We start from the raw sequence: 19,227 nt of genomic DNA on the forward strand, positions 1-19,227 counted from the left end.
TTGAAACAACCACTATTCTTTGTCAAAAATAATAAAACAATCCAATATTCAATTTAAAATTACAACCCAACAAAAAAATACATAATAAAACAAAATAAATTACAATCAAATTTAAAATTACAACTCCATTCTTTTGCTCTTTTGTTGCTGCATCTCCGAACACAAAGTGAACCTACCAGATCCATGTATTGCCATCAATAATCTAAATTTGTGGAAAATAAAAACATAACTCCGGAAACCCAGAAGTGAAAATGGATCAAGAAATGCAACAGCAAAAGAAAATTATCAGAAAACTAGACCATTTTCATGATCAAAGACAGCCAAATGAGTTACCTGCTTGCCCATTTTGATAACAACATACACTGCTTCTCATGTCTCTAACATGTTCTCAGAATACCCAGAATACCCATCATGTTCTCTATTGGATCCAGATTTATGTTTGTTTTTTCTTCACAGATTGAGACAACCACATGCACATATTCAGACAACCACAACCCAATCCAATTTGATATATATTTGATATACTGGAACTTCAATTTGATATAGTTTCAATCTGCCTTATTTCAATTCATTTCTTCTTTTGACAGCATAATATCAAGATAGGCATATAAAATACTTTTCATATCACCAAGAAGTGCTAATCAATTTGATAAAATACAAGCAGTTGGCATTTGGAGGTTTTTTGGCGCATCACAGTGACATACCTGAGAGAGAGAGAGAGAGAGAGAGAGAGAGAGAGAGAGAGGATAAGATGAAGAGGTGGATTGCTGGATCTGCGAACTGCTGGTGCTGGATCTGCAAATTGTTGGAGGACAGAGGAAGCTGCGAATTGCAGACAGAGAGAGTTGGTCAGAGAATCGAAGGGGGAAAAGGAAAAAAAAGGAAAAAAATATAGAGAATCTAACCTGTATGACGACGGCGACTATGAAAGGTGGCGACAGAGAGGAGCAGCGGCTGAGAGAGGTGTGGTTGAGAGAGAGGTTTGGCTGAGAGTGAGGTTTGCCTGAGAGAGAGGAGGATGGCTGAGAGAGAGCTTCGGCGGCGCGACGGCTGAAGGATAAAGAGGATGGCTGAGAGAGAGGAAGGCTGAGAGAGAGGTTTGGGTGAGAGAGAGGTTTGGCGCAGACAGAGGTTTCGGCGGCTGAAGGAGAGAGGAAACGAAATGGGAGGATGAAGGAAGAAAGAAAACCCTAATCGCGTTATAATTTTTGTGATGAATGTGTGTGCGCGCGCCTACTGTAACATCATACACAACCAATAAAAAATGGCCACATGTTAAAAAAAAAAAATATAATATAAATATATATAATATAAAAATATATAAAATAATTATATTGGACCGGTTCGGATTGGACCGGTTCTGTGTGGTGGAAAATCGAAATCGGAACCGGTTTGAACCGGTTCGGTTTGGATTTGTCTCGGTTTTTGACTTTTTTGGTCAATACGGTTTTTTTTGGCTTTTTTCGGTTCGATTTGGTTCGGTTTTGCGGTTTTGCGGTTCCAATGCCCACCCCTATTCTTCAATATATATAATTTCCACTTCACATGATTAATAGGTTAATTTTATTTTCACCACTTCTATAATGTATTTGTGGTAGTTAAGAATTTAAGTTAATCTATTAATGCATTCTTCGTTTTGTATTACTAGTATACAAATTTCTTTGATCCTTTGTAGTTAAATAATCTTTTTCACGTATGATGCTTAGAATTTGTACGTAGGAAGGGAAGGGGAATTTACATAAGATTCATTAAAATGCATGCTTAATTTATATATCTTGAAAAAGCAGTGGATGTATTTCTATATTGCTACTCATTGATTATATGTTAATCAATGAGCATTAAGCTCGTTAATATTTTATGGAAATGTTATCAATTTGAATCAGCAACTCTGAGACTTTGAGGAGGTGACATTACCAGAGCTAGAAGCTAAGCTCGGGTGCAAAAGCTTTCAATCACTTCTAAGCTACTTTTGTGTTGTTGGAGTTGGTGGGAATGATTGAAATCCTACCTCCAATTTGGCCTTAATGGCGGAACCACTTGACGGATGTTTAGACAATCCCGTGTGCTCTGTCGCTCTCCCAGTTTTGAGAGTCGGTGGCAATTTTCCACCCATAGTGGGTGTTTCTCTGAGCTCTATCTCAATAGTGCAGGGCTTTATGCCATTTTATTTATGTTGTTTTTGTTTTCTCCTTCCTCTCCAACCTCTTTTAGCCCTGGATTTCACAGAAATCTCCAACCTTTAGGCCCCGTTTGGTTCACGGAATGGATTTGAGGGGAAATCAATTCCCATGTCATTTCCTAAGAAATGGGAATGAAAGATTCCTTTCCTACGTTTGATAATGTCGGGAAAGTAACCGGGAGATTTCATTTTGTTTTTTTTCCCATGTTTGTTTTGAGTAGGAATGGAAAACAAATTTTGTATAATTTTCCAATTATACCCATATTAAATCAAATAAAAAAAGAATGCATTTAATGATACATTGTAATTCTAAATTGTTGATGGGGACAAAATAGTCATGAAAATTGTGCATTGAATGTTGGCTCATTTTCCCAAACTTTCCCATGAGGAGGAAAAACAAAACTCAAGTTGAGAGGAGGGTTTCACTGTAACACCCCGACCCCAAATTTCCCCAAATTTAACCCTTATTTAATTATTTAATTATTTAAGGGTATTTTAGTCATATTTTTAACCGGAGAGAGTTTGGGACCGTGACTGGTATTTTTGGATAGGTCGTACTGAGACGAGTTCATAGACACGTAGTGGGCTCGAATCGGAGTTGTAACGGGAGAGTTATGGTCAAAAGAAACCCAGTGGCACAATCGTAAATATTTCGAAATGGAATTTTTTATAAAAATCTGGTCTCTCTCTCTCTCTCTCTCTCTCTCTCTCTCCCGCGATCTCTCTCCCTCTCCCGTCGGCTCTCTCTCTCTCTCTCCTCGTATCTCCGGCCACCGGCCGCGGCTGCGGTCTGGACCGGTGCCAAAAGAACCGGCTCGGCCTCGGCGTCACGACCCAGCCCTCCCCCGACATCGGCCGCCGCTCCAGCCGCCGGAAAATGGCGATTTTCGCCCGGAACTTCGCCGGCTCCGATCTCCCTCCTCCGGCCGCCATTTCTGGCGATCAAGGTATGGAAATTCATCCCTTCTGCATGCTTTAGCTGATGGTTGGGTAGGATTAGATCGATTCTTAGCGTAACCAATTCGATTTTCGAATTGAAAATCGGTCGAACTTCGGCCGCCGTGATCGGCCACTTTTTGGGGTAGGTCCAAGAACAAAAGTGGCTCCAAATAGGGTGTTTTACCTAGGGTAGGAGTTTGGAGTCTCAGTTCTAAGATTTTTCGACGGACCGTAATCGCTTTGGACACCCGGTCTGCCCGCGCGTGTGGCGGAGCGTGGGCGAGGGTGGCGGCGTGTCTCTAGGCAGTTTTGAGGTCCTCGTGCCGTCACGAGCTCGTAGGATTTCGCGGATCTCAATTCGGACGTCGTTTGACTATCGAACGGATATCGCCTATCGGGCGTTCTCCGGGTTCGATAGGTTAGGACCTTCGGATGGTCCCAAATTTAATATATGTTAATTTGGGTAATTCTAGGATCGTGTAGGAATTCACGGATCGTGAATCGGAGCCCCGGCTGTTCCGATTCAATAATTTAAAGTTTATATTTTATATTAATTGTCAGATCGTGCGATCGTGAGCAATCCGACCGTCCGATCTGAACCACACTTGCAGGACAAGTGTCCTATACCTAGTAAAGCCCATAGGGACTTTCGGATCGGAAATTGGAGGTCGTGGGCTCTGCAGGTCCGTTTGACCAGGGTTAGAGTAGTTTGACCCTTGGTTGACCGTGAGGCTCCCAGAGTAATCTTACCTTTCCAGGGGAGATTATCGGGTGCTAGACTCTTGTGAAGGGTTACACAATATTAGAATTAATATTTATTATTATAATTATAATAAGTTTGTACAAGAGTACAAAAGAGTCTAGAATGTCAGTTCGGAGTGCTATACGCACTACCTTAGGTACCTCCCCAGATTTTGGATTCACTACAAGCACCACCAAGTGAAAGTCAGGTCTCACGTGGCGTAGGTTATCCGGCGTTGAGACAGGCCCCATACGTGGCGTTGGTTGTACCGGCGTATGGGGAGATATTGTAGTATTGTGTTGAGGTCGCACGTGGCGTAGGTTATCCGGCGTGTCGACAGGCCCCATACGTGGCGTTGGTTGTACCGGCGTATGGGGAGATTTGTGATATGATGTTGAGGTCCCGCGTGGCGTAGGTTATCCGGCGTTGGGACAGGCCCCATACGTGGCGTTGGTTGTACCGGCGTATGCCTTGAGGGTACGTAGGCAGCCTGAGGTTATTAGGTGCAGCCGCAGACTAAATGTTAGTCTTAATTAGTATTTGAATCGTTTGGTAGTTGGTTGAGAATTTTTGGAAGGCCGAAGGCCATGTATGTAAATTGCATGAATTTATATTGTGCATGCTGCCAGTTGGGAATATAAATTGTGTTTTTATGCAGGTATAAATTTTGGGAAATGTCCCATTTATAGGGGAGACTCTGCCGAAATTTCGGCAGAAAGTCTCGGTCTTTAGTAAGTGGGCCCGGCATCGGGGTGATGTCAGGAATTCCAAAGGATTTGTCTCGGATTTTAGAAAAATTCAGAGCGGGTCCTTTCATTCACTTTCCCCTCTACTTTCCCATGTGCCAGGCTACCATTTCTCATGCCTGTACTTACCAAACATGGGAAAGCAATTGAATTCCCATTCTCAAGCCTCATTTCTCAAAAACCAAACGGGGCCTTATATTGGTTTTTCATCCTCTTTCACCTCCATGGTCGTCATACCCCAAATCCCCACCACTCTCGCCCATATCACTTGCTTTACTCCTCTCTTCTCCTTCCTCAATAATTCCAACCTCAATCCAAGCTTGCAGCTATTCATCCTCAACACGCGTGTTCGCATCTTAATTCTACTCAGAAGATTGGTAGAGTTTCAAATCGGTGCTTTGCCAAGTCGGGTTTTTGTTTCATTTAAAGTACCTCTATTTCGCACATCAGACAGATCGAAAGACCTTTTTATATGTCAGATTTAGCCGTGAAATCAGTCTCATTTTACCCACATTCGGTTTCGTCTGATGTGTGGTTGTTGTTCCCTTAGATGCGAGTTTGGGTTCGATGAGTGCGAAGTGCGAGCAGTGGAGTTCGTTATTGGGGATTTTCTGATTTTATATTTTACCAATTTTAAGGCTTTGTTCCAGTGGATTTGGGGTTCTTGTTTGTTGTGATACAGAAAAGTAGCAATAAGAAGCAAAGTCCTCTCAGATACTAGCCGACCTATTTGGGTTACAAATTTTCCAAGTCGTTTCCACTTACGTGTTTTTTCAACAAATTGGTCAACACCCACTCAGACTTGGATAACCACATATTTAATTAGATTTATTGGGAGTGCGGTAATGTAAACAGATTTAATTAGATGTAATTCTTGATGCATTTAATTTAGCTCCGTTCATCTTTCATATTCATATACAAACAAGTAGTACTTCTACTATGTAACCAATAACATATAAGTTATAGAAGGAGCAACATTTCCGTTAGCATTTATTATATCAACTATAGTAAATTCCCCAAATGACGGGGTTATTACAAACTTTTATTCAATCTTTAAAGACCCGTTCGATTGGTACCCAAATTTATAGAAACTCTACAAATGAGACTCTCCGTTGCTCAAATCGTTAATAAATCTGTTAATTCTTACTTAGCAAATGTGGGTCTCAATTTTTTTTAGCTCTTGCAAGAAATTAAGAGCCATGTTTATTGGTTGTGTATGTAAAAAACTAAACGTAATTACGGCTATATTGGTGCCAACATATGCAAATATTTAGAGCTAAATTTGTGAAAGGTATGGTAGAGAGAGATGAGCATACCAAAGTCAAACCACATGGAGTTTGACAACTTTTATCTTGACATGAATGGAATATCCCTCCAAGCTTTCACCCAGATGTTGATGATATCATACGGCAACAGCAGTGATATTCTATCTTTCCTCCATGCTTTCAACCAGAGGTTTGATTCTCTCATTTTGCACAGATTTATTCTTTGATAGAAAAAAAGGAAAAAAAAAAAAAAAGAAAGAAGAAAAGACATCAGTTGCATTCCTGTTGCTTGAAACCAAACCTCTCATTCTGCAAATCATACTCCACATGATAATTCTGCATTTGGAAACTCCTAGAATAATAGAAGGCCCAGACGAGATTATAGGGCCATTATCACTCAGAATCGTGAAGCACAGCACCTTCCCACCGGCCGGGGCCACGTAATTCTCCAACGGCAGCGCCATCTCAGCCCCTCCCTTGAAGTGAAACGTCACGCTTGGAAACTCCGGCGTTTCGATCCCGGAAAAATTATAGCACGGCCTCAATGTAGTCAAAGTCTCCGCTTCCTCCGCCCTCTTATAGCCCTTCATCTGCTTCTCCAACTCTCCCGTCATGCGCTCGAACACTTCATGCGCCATCAGCGTGAAGGTGGTCCCGGAATCGACCATGGTCCCGCCGGAGCCGTTCTTGTCAGGCCCCAGGTATCTGTACGGAATCTTCACGCGCCGCCCTCCCACATTGATGCGGCGGAGGCCGACGTAGTAATAGGTGGAGAAAGGCTTCTTGGGGACTTCTGGGTTTTTCACAAACGGCGTGTAGCTGACGCCTTTAGTTTTCTTGACGGAGTCTTTGCCGCCGACGAGGACGAGTGAGCTGCTTTTGTTAGTGTCGTCGAAGAGGCGAGAGAGAAGGCAGTAGGAGAATTTTTTGACGGCCAATTGGGAAGAGAGAGAAGCTGGGCCGCGACCCAACCCGGCAATGCCAGCGGCGGGTTGGTGGGTAGAGCGAACGGAGCAGCCCACAAGGAAATCGGGTACGCGTCGGGTCGGGAGGTGCAGCGTTTCAGAGAGTGGAATTCCAATTGTTGTGCCAGAGCCGTAGACGATTTTGTACAAAGGGCAGCCCCGGGTACAGTTTTTCGAACCGAGTTTGCAATCTGGGCACTGAATTTTTTGGTGAAGCAGAGCGCATTTGGGGTTCAAGCAGGCAAGGAGTTTGGAAGATGAGGACAAGTTGGGAATAAAAGATTTGATTTTGGCGGTGTTGTGGTAAGTGGAGCAATTGATGCACTGGTAGTTTTTGCTGCAAGGGAACCAAATTAAATCACTGCCAGTGTTGAGATATCACCGAAATCCCTATAGTTTAGGTTGATTGATTTACAATTGATTCTGTATATTTGTTGCCTTAGTAGTACAGCTGACTTCTTGTATTTGCTCCTTGATGATTTCCTTAATTCTAGGATCACCACTGTATAAATATGATTGATGTTGTAATGAGAAAGTATTCTGCTTGAATCAAAACATTAGCCTATTCCTTATTTTACATGGTATCAGAGCAGGGATCCCAACCCTAGCCCTCCTTTTGCATAGCCGTCCCTCTTTCTCTATCATGGCTGACGACTCAACCAAAAAACATTCTTCCAAGGATGGAAGCACTAACGATACTTCCAGTCCCTTTTTTATTCATCATTCAGACCATCCAGGAATGGTCATCGTTTCCAAGCTTTTGAATGGAGATAACTATGGGACATGATGGAGATAACTATGGGACATGGTGTCGTTCCATCAAGATCTCTCTGAGTGCCAAGAATAAACTTGGTTTTGTCGATGGATCTGTCAAAAGACCATCAGTGAAGACTGATCCAGAAGGTTTTTCCCTATGGCGGCGCTGCAATGACATGGTCCTATCTTGGATCCTGAACTCACTCGAACAAGATATAGCCGATAGCGTGATTTATTCAGACACAGCCCATGATATCTGGCAGGACCTTGAGGAACGTTTCTCCCAAAGCAACGCACCCAGGATTTTCCAAATCCAGCGTGACATAGCTTCACTTACTCAAGATCAGATGACCGTCGCTGCGTACTACACAAAGTTGAAAGGTCTCTGGGATGAATTAGCATCATACAACAATGTCTCTCCTTGTAGCTGTGGGGCAATGAAGACTCATGCTGAACAAGAAGAACGAAACAAAATTATGCAGTTTCTCATGGGACTCAAAGAGTCCTATGCTGCGGCTCGTGGACAAATATTGCTCATGCAACCCTTGCCTGCATTTCGCAAGACATATTCCCTAATTTCCCAAGAAGAGAAACAACGGGAATTGGGATCCTCCCGACCCGCTGTAGAGACTGCGGCCATGGCGGTTTGACAGAGTCAAAGAACTTCCAATCCCAATCGTAGGCCTCTCCATTGCTCACACTGTGACGTTGACCATCACACTGTTGAGACATGCTGGAAAATGAATGGTTACCCTCCAGGACACCGCCTCCACAAATCCAAGAAAGCTAATTGGAATGGCAATCGTGACAAGCATGGGGCTGCATCCTTCTCGGCTAACCATGTGACTTCTAGTCCCACCTTGCAAGAATTACAAGCTGCTGTACCTAATCTTTCTGAGACACAATACCAACAAATGCTTTCCATGATGAATGAGAAGATGAATGACCAGGGATCGTCCCAGGCAAACGCTGCTGCTCTGTCATCAGGTTTGTTAAGATCGAGTTTGCCCTTACATCAATGGATAATCGATAGTGGGGCAACCGATCACATCACTTCATCTTCGCATTCACTTACTTCTAAATGCTCAAATTCTTCAATGGCACCTGTTGTCTTGCCTAGTGGTGAAAAGGCTCCTATCTCTTCTACTGGGACTTTATCTTTAAATTCACAAGTTCATTTACGAGATGTTTTACATATCCCTTCTTTCAAGGTTAATCTTATGTCTGTAAGTAAACTTACAAAAGGATTGAATTGTTCAGTAACCTTTTTTCCTACTGGGTGCATTTTGCAGGACTTGGCTACGAAGACGACGATTGGTTTGGGTAAACAAAGTGGGGGTCTCTATCACCTTGTGGCGTTGGGTTCTGCAACCTCAGATTCCAAACCTTATTCTCCCATACCTCAATCTTCCTGCAGTCTTGTCACCACCTCTACCCATTTATGGCATCAGCGTTTGGGCCATTTATCTTCATCTCGTTTACAATTCATGGCTAAAACTCTGTTACATTTTCCCTTCCATTCAAATAATATTTGTGATGTTTGTCCATTGGCCAAACAAACTCGTTTACCTTTCAATACTAGTTCTATTTCAACTATGAAGCCTTTTTCTCTTATTCATTGTGACATTTGGGGGCCTTATAAAATTGCCTCACTTTCTGGGGCACGTTACTTTTTAACAGTGGTTGATGATTATTCACGGTTCACTTGGATTTTTCTCATGCACCATAAAAGTGAAACACAGAGTCTACTTAAATCCTTTTTTTCTTTTATTCAAACCCAATTTCATTCTCAAGTAAAAAAAATCCGTGCGGATAATGGGGGAGAGTTTATTTCTATGCGTGCTTTTTTCAAGGATAATGGGATAATTTTTCAACACTCTTGTGTTTCCACACCACAACAAAATGGTGTCGTGGAACGCAAGCATCGGCATATTCTTGAGACGGCTAGGGCATTACGTTTTCAAGCTCATCTCCCACTCCATTTTTGGGGTGAATGTGTGCTAACAGCCACTTATTTAATCAATAGGTTCCCTACACCTATTCTTTCACACAAAACCCCATATGAGATGCTATATGCTAAGCCTCCTTCTTATTCACACATGAGAGTTTTCGGTTGTCTCGCTTATGCAACTTCTATCAACCCATCTCATAAATTTGCTTCCCGTGCCAAGAGATGTGTTTTCATTGGCTACCCAATTGGACAAAAGGCTTATAAATTATATGACCTTGCTACTCACAAACTCTTCACTAGTAGAGATGTCATCTTCCATGAGGATTCTTTCCCACATCAATCACTGGCGCCCCAATCTTCTACCACAACAACATCTGTCTTACTTATTCCTATTTATGATGCGCCACTTAGCCCATCACCCAGCCAAGATATCAACAACCAAGATACCACCACTCCAAATACACCAACACCACCTCTTCCACATCATGACCCGCATATCACCTCAGAGCCACCATTGCCAATTTCTTCTCCACCATCAGTTTCCGCACCACCTTTGAGACAATCCCATCGCCATAAGACACCTTCGGTTCTTCTCAACGATTATGTTTGTTCACAGGTGACGATGCCCCCACATGACCCTATGTCGTCTTCCTCGCCAAGTCCTCTTAAAGGTACTCGTTATCCTCTTTGTAATTATTTGTCTTACCGGCGCTATTCACCGTCACATCTCTCTTTTATTGCCAACATTAGTAGAAGCATGGAACCCCATTCTTTTGCAGAGGCAGCACTTGATCCTCATTGGAAAGAAGCCATGGATTCGGAACTACATGCTTTAGAGTCCAATCACACCTGGACCATCACCACTCTTCCTCCTGGCAAAGAACCCATTGGTTGCAAATGGGTCTATAAAATCAAGCATCGCTCAGACGGATCCATTGAGCGTTATAAGGCTCGTTTGGTGGCTAAAGGGTACACCCAGACAGAGGGCATTGACTATCACGACACTTTCTCTCCCACAGCAAAAATGGTCATTGTTCGGTGCATTCTTTCTCTTGCCGCTGCCCACAATTGGTCACTTCACCAACTTGATGTGCACAATGCTTTTCTTCATGGGGATCTCCATGAGGAAATCTATATGTCTCTGCCTCCTGGTTGTCGGCGACAGGGGGAGAATTTGGTATGTCTCCTTAACAAGTCTCTATATGGTTTAAAACAGGCATCTCGACAGTGGTTTGCAAAGTTTTCAGAAGCCATACAAGCTGCAGGCTACACCCAATCCAAAGCTGATTATTCACTCTTCACTTGCAAAAATGGGAAGTCATTTATAGCTCTCTTAATTTATGTCGATGACATTCTGATTACAGGAAATAATGTAGCTGCGATTAATTCTCTCAAACAATTTTTGCACACTCGATTCGGAATCAAAGGCCTTGGTGATTTGAAGTATTTTTTAGGGATTGAAGTGTCCCGTTCCAAGCAAGGTATATGCATCTCCCAGAGGAAATACACCTTGGAGATTCTCAAAGATGCAGGTATTTTGGGAGCACGACCAGTAAGTTTTCCCATGGAACAAAACATGAAGCTCTCAAATGATGGGGAGGTACTCAAGGATCCGGCCAAGTATAGAAGGCTTGTGGGACGTTTAATCTACTTGACGATCACACGGCCCGATATCACATATGTTGTACATGTGCTCAGCAGGTTCATGCATGAGCCACGCATCCCACATATGGATGCAGCGGTTCGAATCTTGAGATACCTTAAATACACTCCAGGCCAAGGAATACTCTTTCCAACACAGGATGACTTAAAGTTGAATGCGTTTTGTGATTCTGATTGGGCGGGGTGTCCGACGACTCGCAGGTCGACCACAGGTTACTGTGTATTTCTAGGAAACTCGTTGATCTCTTGGAGGACAAAGAGACAGAAGACTGTATCTCTCTCTTCAGCAGAAGCTGAATATAGAGCCATGGCTAGCACATGTTGTGAGCTCTCTTGGTTGCGGTGTCTATTACAAGACTTGCAACTAACACATTCAGAACCAGTCACACTACATTGCGACAACCAAGCTGCATTACATATAGCTGCTAATCCTGTTTTTCATGAAAGAACAAGGCATATTGAGATGGATTGCCATTTCATCAGAGACAAGATCCAAGATGGTTCAATAGTTACAAAACATGTTTCTTCCTCACAACAGGTGGCGGACATCCTGACAAAGCCTTTAGGAAAAGAAGGATTTTCAACAATGCTGTGCAAGTTGGGAGTTCTTGACATCCACTCTCCAACTTGAGGGGGAGTGTTGAGATATCACCGAAATCCCTATAGTTTAGGTTGATTGATTTACAATTGATTCTGTATATTTGTTGCCTTAGTAGTACAGCTGACTTCTTGTATTTGCTCCTTGATGATTTCCTTAATTCTAGGATCACCACTGTATAAATATGATTGATGTTGTAATGAGAAAGTATTCTGCTTGAATCAAAACATTAGCCTATTCCTTATTTTACCAGTGTCCATGATGAAGGGGAGGGTTTGGGGAGGGGTGCCAAAGCTCAGGGGTATGGAGTAGCCTCCATAGATGTTGGAGAAGAATGGGGTTTTGGTGTTGGCATGGGGAGGGGTAGTTTGGGGATTTTTGAGGTGGTGGGCTCTTTTTAAAGAGGAATTTGCTAAGTAGCTGAGGTGCTGGTGAGGATCTGGATGTGGGTTTTTTGGGTAAATGTGAGATGGGTATGGTGATAATATTGGAAGAAGTTATATAAGGTAGATGGAGAAGTAGAGAGAGAAAGAGCAGCAAAGAAGATGAAGATGATGATGAAGAAGAAGCCATGGTTTGATAGATTGGATAGAGGAAGCTTAATTTTTATTGTGGTTCTTAAGGATAGAAAATGTCAGTGCTAGTTAGGTTGGATGATGAATTTTGCAAGGTTCAATCTTTGATACCAAACAGGTGTCTTTGTGCATGTGTTTGAGCATAGAAGGAAAGGCTTACATGTCCAAACCAAAAGAATGGATGAGTTTTGGTTTCTACTTGACCTCTGCAAAACAACAATTTTGTTTGGCAGCTTGTAAATCCTCTTTTTGGGTTGAGGTGTTCAAATTCCAATTCCATCCGTGCTTAATTACAAAGAGAAATGAATTCAAAGCAAAAAATAGAAACAGATACATGTCACTCCTTGAACGTTTCGTATACTTATTGAAGATATTTAAAAGTCACTTTAAAATTTTAAATCATCCTCCTTATGTCATGCATGTTGGGAAACAAATCAAGTGGCAGATATTCAGGCGAAATATGGGCATGCTTGCATTGTAATTCATAACATGTAGAAAAGTTCATGCCAAAGCAAGACTGTTCTATGTGGTTCGAATGACAGTGGTATAATACAATATATATATATATTGGAAATAAACGATCTATGACCACCAAACACGTGGACGGGATCAATATTTATCACAATGGCCCTTCGGCAAGATGCCTGCCGAAGCTGTACATCTTGACTCTTATCTTGCAGGACACGTGTCATGCTCACAATCCGCTTCTACAGTCCCACATCGGAAATATGAGCATAGTGCACGCCTCCCAAAGCCTATATAAGGAAACTCCTATCCCCAAAAGGAAAGGAAAAAAAACCAACGGTACGCTACCGCTTGATCTGTAATCTGATATTTACTAAAACCGTAAGCATCGGAGAACCTTCGGCCGGTACCACACCGGTATCCCAAGGCCTTACCGAACATGTCCTTTTGCAGGAGCTTACATCTTCCGAAGGCAAACTCCCTTCCGAAGACACAATATCACTAAGTTAAGCGAGCCACGTGTCAAACCACTTTTTCACACCAACAGTAATTCATAACATGTAGAAAAGTTCATGCCAAAGCAAGACTGTTCTATGTGGTTCGAATGACAGTGGTATAATACAATATATATATATATATATATATATATGTTTACACCATAATGAACCGAGCAGACCCAGCATCAAAGCGACTAGCACCAAGGCAACCACGCCTTCTCCCATGCCGAAGGAAGACACACTTCCGAGGTGCCAGACACCTGCCGAAGCTCCCAAATGCCAAACCTAATCTCCAGGACATGTGTCGCCACCACAACGGCTTGCACAAAGTCCCACATTGGAACTTTGTGCAAAGCTCCCACTTTCACTTCCCTATAAATAGGGAACAGTACCCAGGTAAAACCAAGAACCATTCCCCTATTTTTACTGTTACTCTGCCAGAATTACTACCCGTAACTGACTTAGGCATCGGAGAGCCTTCGGCCGGCACCACACCGGTGTCCGAAGCTTAACGTTGCTTCTCCTCTTTTTACCTTCTGCAGGTCTCTCACCAATCCATTTCACCAAGGGCCTCAGCCCTCTTCCCTGCTGAAGACCTAGCACCTCTAATCACTAAGTTGGACTCAATAGTGGCCGGGCCATTTTGAGCATCAACAGTTTGGCGCCGTCTGTGGGAATTCGACACTTGAATCCCTTCTTTCTCTATCAGCCCAGCTGGCTCCTTCACCCCTCAGGCCCCGTCGCCTCTTCTTCACCCCACATTCTGCTATGCCGACCGAGGATAGCCGCGATACCCAGCACCAGACCCCCCGCGAGGGTACTTCCCGAAGGAAATCTCCGGGAGACGCCTCTCTCCAGGCAGAAGTGGAGCGCCTCCGTGATAGTATGACTAAGATGTCGGAGAAGTACGAGCATCTTCATAGCCGGAATGTTGAGCTAGAGCATGACTTTCGTGCTCTAAAGCGGAACCAAGAGAGGGCTCACGCCCAGGATGCCCAACAAAACCTGACCCAGAACGTTGGGAATCCTCAGCCGAACCAGCCAGCACATTCCAGCCACAGCTCCCCGGCCCAATCTAGGCTCCGCAAGGGAAAAGACCACCTTCATCCGGAGCAACCCCCGTCACGACCCCTTTGCGTTCCCCCACCGAAGGACCGGCCCCATGAGCCAGTCAGGATCTACCAAGATTGCCGGGATCGCATCTCGGACCGTCAGCCAAGGCCGATCCCTATCCCTGTCAACCTCGAGGACCCAAGGGTGGCACACCTGGGCCCATCGCCAGCCCCCGTCCGCGTACCTAACGGAGAAGGTGTCGGGGACTCAGATAGTTGGGAATTCTATAATTCAGAGAACTGGCCAACTCGCCACACTGAGACGCTGGAAGATTGGGAACATTCCCCAGCCCCTGTCTATCCCACCCCCGGGCCTTTGGCACTTGAAACTCTTCCTCATGCCGACCCGGCTATGAGGCTTCTCTTCGAAAAGGTCCGGCGCCTGGAAGCGAGCAACATCGCAGCCATCAACCCCTCTGGGCGAAACCACGGCCAGGGCCCTTTACCGAGCGTATCCTCCACTACCACCAGGAGAAAGATATCCAGCCACTCCGCATCGCTTTCTACACTGGCACGGAGGATCCTCTCACCCACATCCACTCCTTCCAGTCTGCCCTTGGGTGCAAAGGCCTCACTGATGAAGGCATGTGCCTCCTCTTCCCTTCCACCCTCAGCGGCGCGGCCCTGAATTGGTTCTATAGGCTCCACCCCCGCACCATCAACTCCTTTGATAGTCTCAAGCAGACGTTCCTGGATCATTTTATGATCCAGACTGATCGCCTATACTCTGCCGACGACTTGTATATGCTTCGGCAGGCTGAGGACGAACCCCTTCGGGAGTATGCAGCTCGGTTCAGCCATGAATACTCCCGCTGCCCAGACACTGACGATCGCGCTGCCTTCGGCGCTTTCAAGAGCGGCCTCCGCGAGTCCAACTTCCGCTACCTGGTTCATAGCAATAGTTGGAACACATATACCGAGCTGATGAAGCAGGCGGCGATCCACGCTAAGGCTGAATACTTCAATTCCAAGCGTGGCCCAGCCAACCTGGCGCGCAACACTTTCGCCGATCCTCCACCTGCTTCAGCACCCACCCCAGCCCCACCTCAGCATTCTACCCCTGCCCCGGTGCCCAGGACAACCAACAACATAAGCGGAAGGATAGCTACCAGCATTCCTTCGGCAATAACAAGCGTGGCAGACATGGCAACCACCACCACTCTAGCGGAGGCAACCCTCCTAAGACCAATGATCGGGCCCCTCTTCCCTTCACACCCAGGCCCAGGTTCGAGGTTTTCACGACCCTCAACACCACTTATGAGAACGTCCTGGTGCGTGAAGCCCCCATCATCCCCAAGCCACCCCCTCGGAGACCATCCAACAAGCCTATGCCAAACACGGGGGTCTTCTGCCGCTTTCACCAATTCAGCGGCCATGACACCGAGTCTTGTGTTGCCTTGCGCAACATAATTGAAGGGCTCATCCGGGAGGGAAAGCTAGACAACTATGTCCACAACATACCAGCCCCGCCTAACCCTCACCAAAGACAAATCAACATGATCTCCACGATCAGCGGAGGCCCTACCCTGGCTGGCACCTCCAACAACTCCATCAAACACTATGTCCGCTCCACCTATGCGCACCAGGTCTTCAGCACCGAGCATGGACGCTTGCCGAAGACACACAGATCTGGCTGGGCCCCCATTACCTTCAGCGAGGAGGAGGAGCGTGGTGTTATCCTCCCCCATGACGACCCACTCATTATCCGGGCTGACATTTCTAACTTTGACGTTGGGCGTATCCTGGTGGACACTGGCAGCTCGGTCAGTGTGATGTTTGCCGAGGCCTTCAATGAACTCCAGGTCCCGCCTCACCTACTCGACCGAAGCATCACACCCCTAGTGAGCTTCTCGGGCGATGTGGTCCAGCCCATTGGCAGCATCCATCTCCCTATATCAATCGGGGTCGCACCCCAGCGGACGACGATCACTACCCCCTTCCTTATCGTCGATTGCCCCACAGCCTACAACGTCATCCTTGGCCGCCCGGCCTTGGCCCAAATGAAGGCTTTTATTTCAACACATATGCTGCTGTTGAAGTTTCCCACTCCTAATGGCCCAGGCACGGTGCGCGGCGACCAACTCGGGGCCCGAAGCTGCTACGCTTCAGCAGTCAAATCCACCAATCGCCAACATAGGAGTGAAGCCCTTGCGGTAACCCAGGCTCCCACCCCTCCCCAAGCTGGCACAGAACCACCTGAGGACCCAAGGGAGGAGTCCATAACACCACAGGCCGAACCTATGGAGGACCTGGAGCTGGTTACCCTTCATGACGACATCCCGGATCGGCAGGTCCGGATCGGCACCTCCATTTCGCCAGAACTTCGCTCTGACCTGGTCGCCTTCCTCCGCCTCAACTCCGAAGTCTTTGCATGGTCCTACAACGACATGCCTGGCATCTCACCAGACATCATATCCCATAGGCTTAGCGTCAATCCTGCTGTCCGACCAGTTCGACAGAAGCGCCGAGCTTATGACCCCGAGCGCTATGAGGCCATGAAGGCGGAGGTGGATCGATTGAGTAGTATCCGATTCATCAGGGAGGTTGACTATCCCACATGGCTGGCCAATGTCGTGATGGTTCGTAAACCAAGGAAGGGCTGGCGCATGTGCGTCGATTACACCAACCTCAACCGGGCCTGCCCGAAGGACAGCTTCCCCCTACCCCGCATTGACCAGCTAGTCGATGCCACGGCGGGCCACGCCCTCCTCAGCTTCATGGATGCTTATTCAGGTTACAACCAGATCTTCATGCATCCCGAAGACCAGGCCCACACCTCTTTCATCACGGACCGAGGCCTCTACTGCTATAAGGTGATGCCCTTTGGCCTCAAGAACGCCGGGGCTACATACCAGCGTCTGGTGAACCACCTTTTCGCCCCATTGATTGGCAATACCATGGAGGTTTATGTCGACGACATGCTAGTCAAGAGTCGCACAGCTGACCAGCACATCCCCAACCTCTCTGCCATGTTCACCATCCTGAAGCAATACAAGATGAGGCTGAACCCCACCAAATGTGCATTCGGGGTGGCTTCAGGCAAATTTCTTGGCTTCATGATTAGCCAAAGGGGTATTGAGGCCAACCCAGAAAAGATCCAGGCCATCTTAGATATGACAATACCTAAGACGGTCAAGGATATCAAAAGCCTTACAGGGCGTGTTGCTGCCCTGACTAGATTTATCTCCAAGGCCACTGACCGCTGCGCCCCATTCTTCAAGGCCCTTAAGGGCACTAAGCGAAACATCACTTGGACTGCCGAGTGTGAAACGGCTTTCAGCGAGCTCAAGGAGTATATGGGCCGAGCTCCTTTGTTGTCAACCCCTGAGCACGGAGACATCCTCGTGGTTTATCTCTCCGTCTCAGCTTCAGCTGTTAGCTCCGTGCTCATTCGATCGAAGGACAACGCCGAGCACCCAGTGCATTATGTCAGCAAGGCATTGCAAGATGCAGAAGTTCGATACCCAGACATCGAAAAACTGGCGTTCTCCCTGGTCGTCTCGGCTAGACGCCTCCGACCATATTTCCAAGCTCACACCATCCATGTCTTAACCAACCAACCGCTCAGACATGTGTTGCAGAAGCCAGAAACTTCTGGGCGACTGGTTAAATGGGCCATTGAACTTGGCGAGTTTGATATTCATTACAAACCCCGCCCGGCTATGAGGGGGCAGGCCGTGGCCGACTTCTTATCTGAATTCACGGAGCCCCAAGCTTCTGCAACTACCCAGCTCATAACCGAACCCAATCCCTCTCCGAGCCATGACCAAACCCCCACCAAAAACACTCTCGACCTAACCCAGCCCCTGTGGACCTTATTTGTGGATGGCTCTTCTAATGCCCAGGGGTGTGGGGCCGGCCTCGTTCTCGTCTCCCCAGACAAGGTTGCCCTCGAGTACGCCCTCCGCTTCAATTTCCAAGCCTCCAACAATGAGGCCGAATATGAAGCACTCTTAGCTGGCCTTCGCCTAGCCAAAGAGATGGACGCCAAGCAAATTCAGATCTTCAGCGATTCACAACTCGTGGTCCACCAGATCAACCAGGACTTCACGGCTAAGGATGCCTCTATGACGGCCTACCTCCAGCACGCTCGGCACTTGCTGGCAACCTTCCACGCCCACTCTATCAGGCAAGTGCCGCGCTCAGAGAATAGCCATGCCGATGCACTAGCCAGGATGTCTAAACCCTCTGAAACCGAAGCCGCAGCTATACCCACAGACCCTGACGGTGATGCCTAGTTGCTCGAACCCTTTTGCATTTGCGGCAAGGCTAGAACCCGGTTTGCTATGGCCTCTAGCTCTATATAATTCCTCTGCATCTCCCTATATGCAGCTGACCCAGAATCTTCGGATGGCTCAACCCTCTCACCCCTAGGGACTATCATCCTACTTTCTATGGTGCCTTCTACCGGACCCTCTGTCCCTGAACTCTCTTCTTCAGAACATACATACTGGCTGGGCTCTTCACTCTCAGTTTCATCCCCACCAAAGGCAGGGGGGTCAAGACTTTCCCTATCAGAACTCTCAGACATCTACAAGTATGCAAGAAACAAAAAGAAACTAATGCACATGCTGAGAAGATCAAACCACAACAACAGAAATTTGACAAATCTTCATGCCAGGCAAGAATTCTACATGTTCATACATATTCAAAGTGTTCATCATGTTCATACTCATGTTCATCATGTTCTTCCTAACATTCAACATGTTCATACAAAACAAGACATTTCAATTCAAAAATTCTAGCGAAATAGGGTCTAACCTTGTTTGTAGCAC

At 46.0% G+C, this 19,227-nt stretch overlaps 1 protein-coding gene and 1 long non-coding RNA gene across 2 annotated transcripts; both read right to left on the bottom strand.

The window, feature by feature from the left end:
* Positions 1 to 846, bottom strand: LOC117638012. Its single transcript, XR_004587255.1, has 2 exons — positions 334 to 846; positions 1 to 172 (listed from the first exon to the last, which is right to left on the bottom strand). It is a non-coding gene; the product is annotated as an uncharacterized LOC117638012 (long non-coding RNA).
* A 4,720-nt stretch (positions 847 to 5,566) lies between these two features.
* On the bottom strand, positions 5,567 to 12,150 carry LOC117637992 (probable aspartyl protease At4g16563). The gene is made up of 3 exons (XM_034373074.1): positions 12,054 to 12,150; positions 6,291 to 7,201; positions 5,567 to 6,092 (listed from the first exon to the last, which is right to left on the bottom strand). Exons 1-3 carry the CDS (start codon positions 12,061 to 12,063, stop codon positions 6,033 to 6,035), a joined length of 981 nt encoding a protein of 326 aa, XP_034228965.1. The 5' UTR covers positions 12,064 to 12,150; the 3' UTR covers positions 5,567 to 6,032.
* Positions 12,151 to 19,227: the final 7,077 nt, after the last annotated feature.

The sequence above is a fragment of the Prunus dulcis genome, chromosome 8 (genome assembly GCF_902201215.1).
Source record: "Prunus dulcis chromosome 8, ALMONDv2, whole genome shotgun sequence".
Taxonomy (NCBI): Eukaryota; Viridiplantae; Streptophyta; class Magnoliopsida; order Rosales; family Rosaceae; genus Prunus; species Prunus dulcis.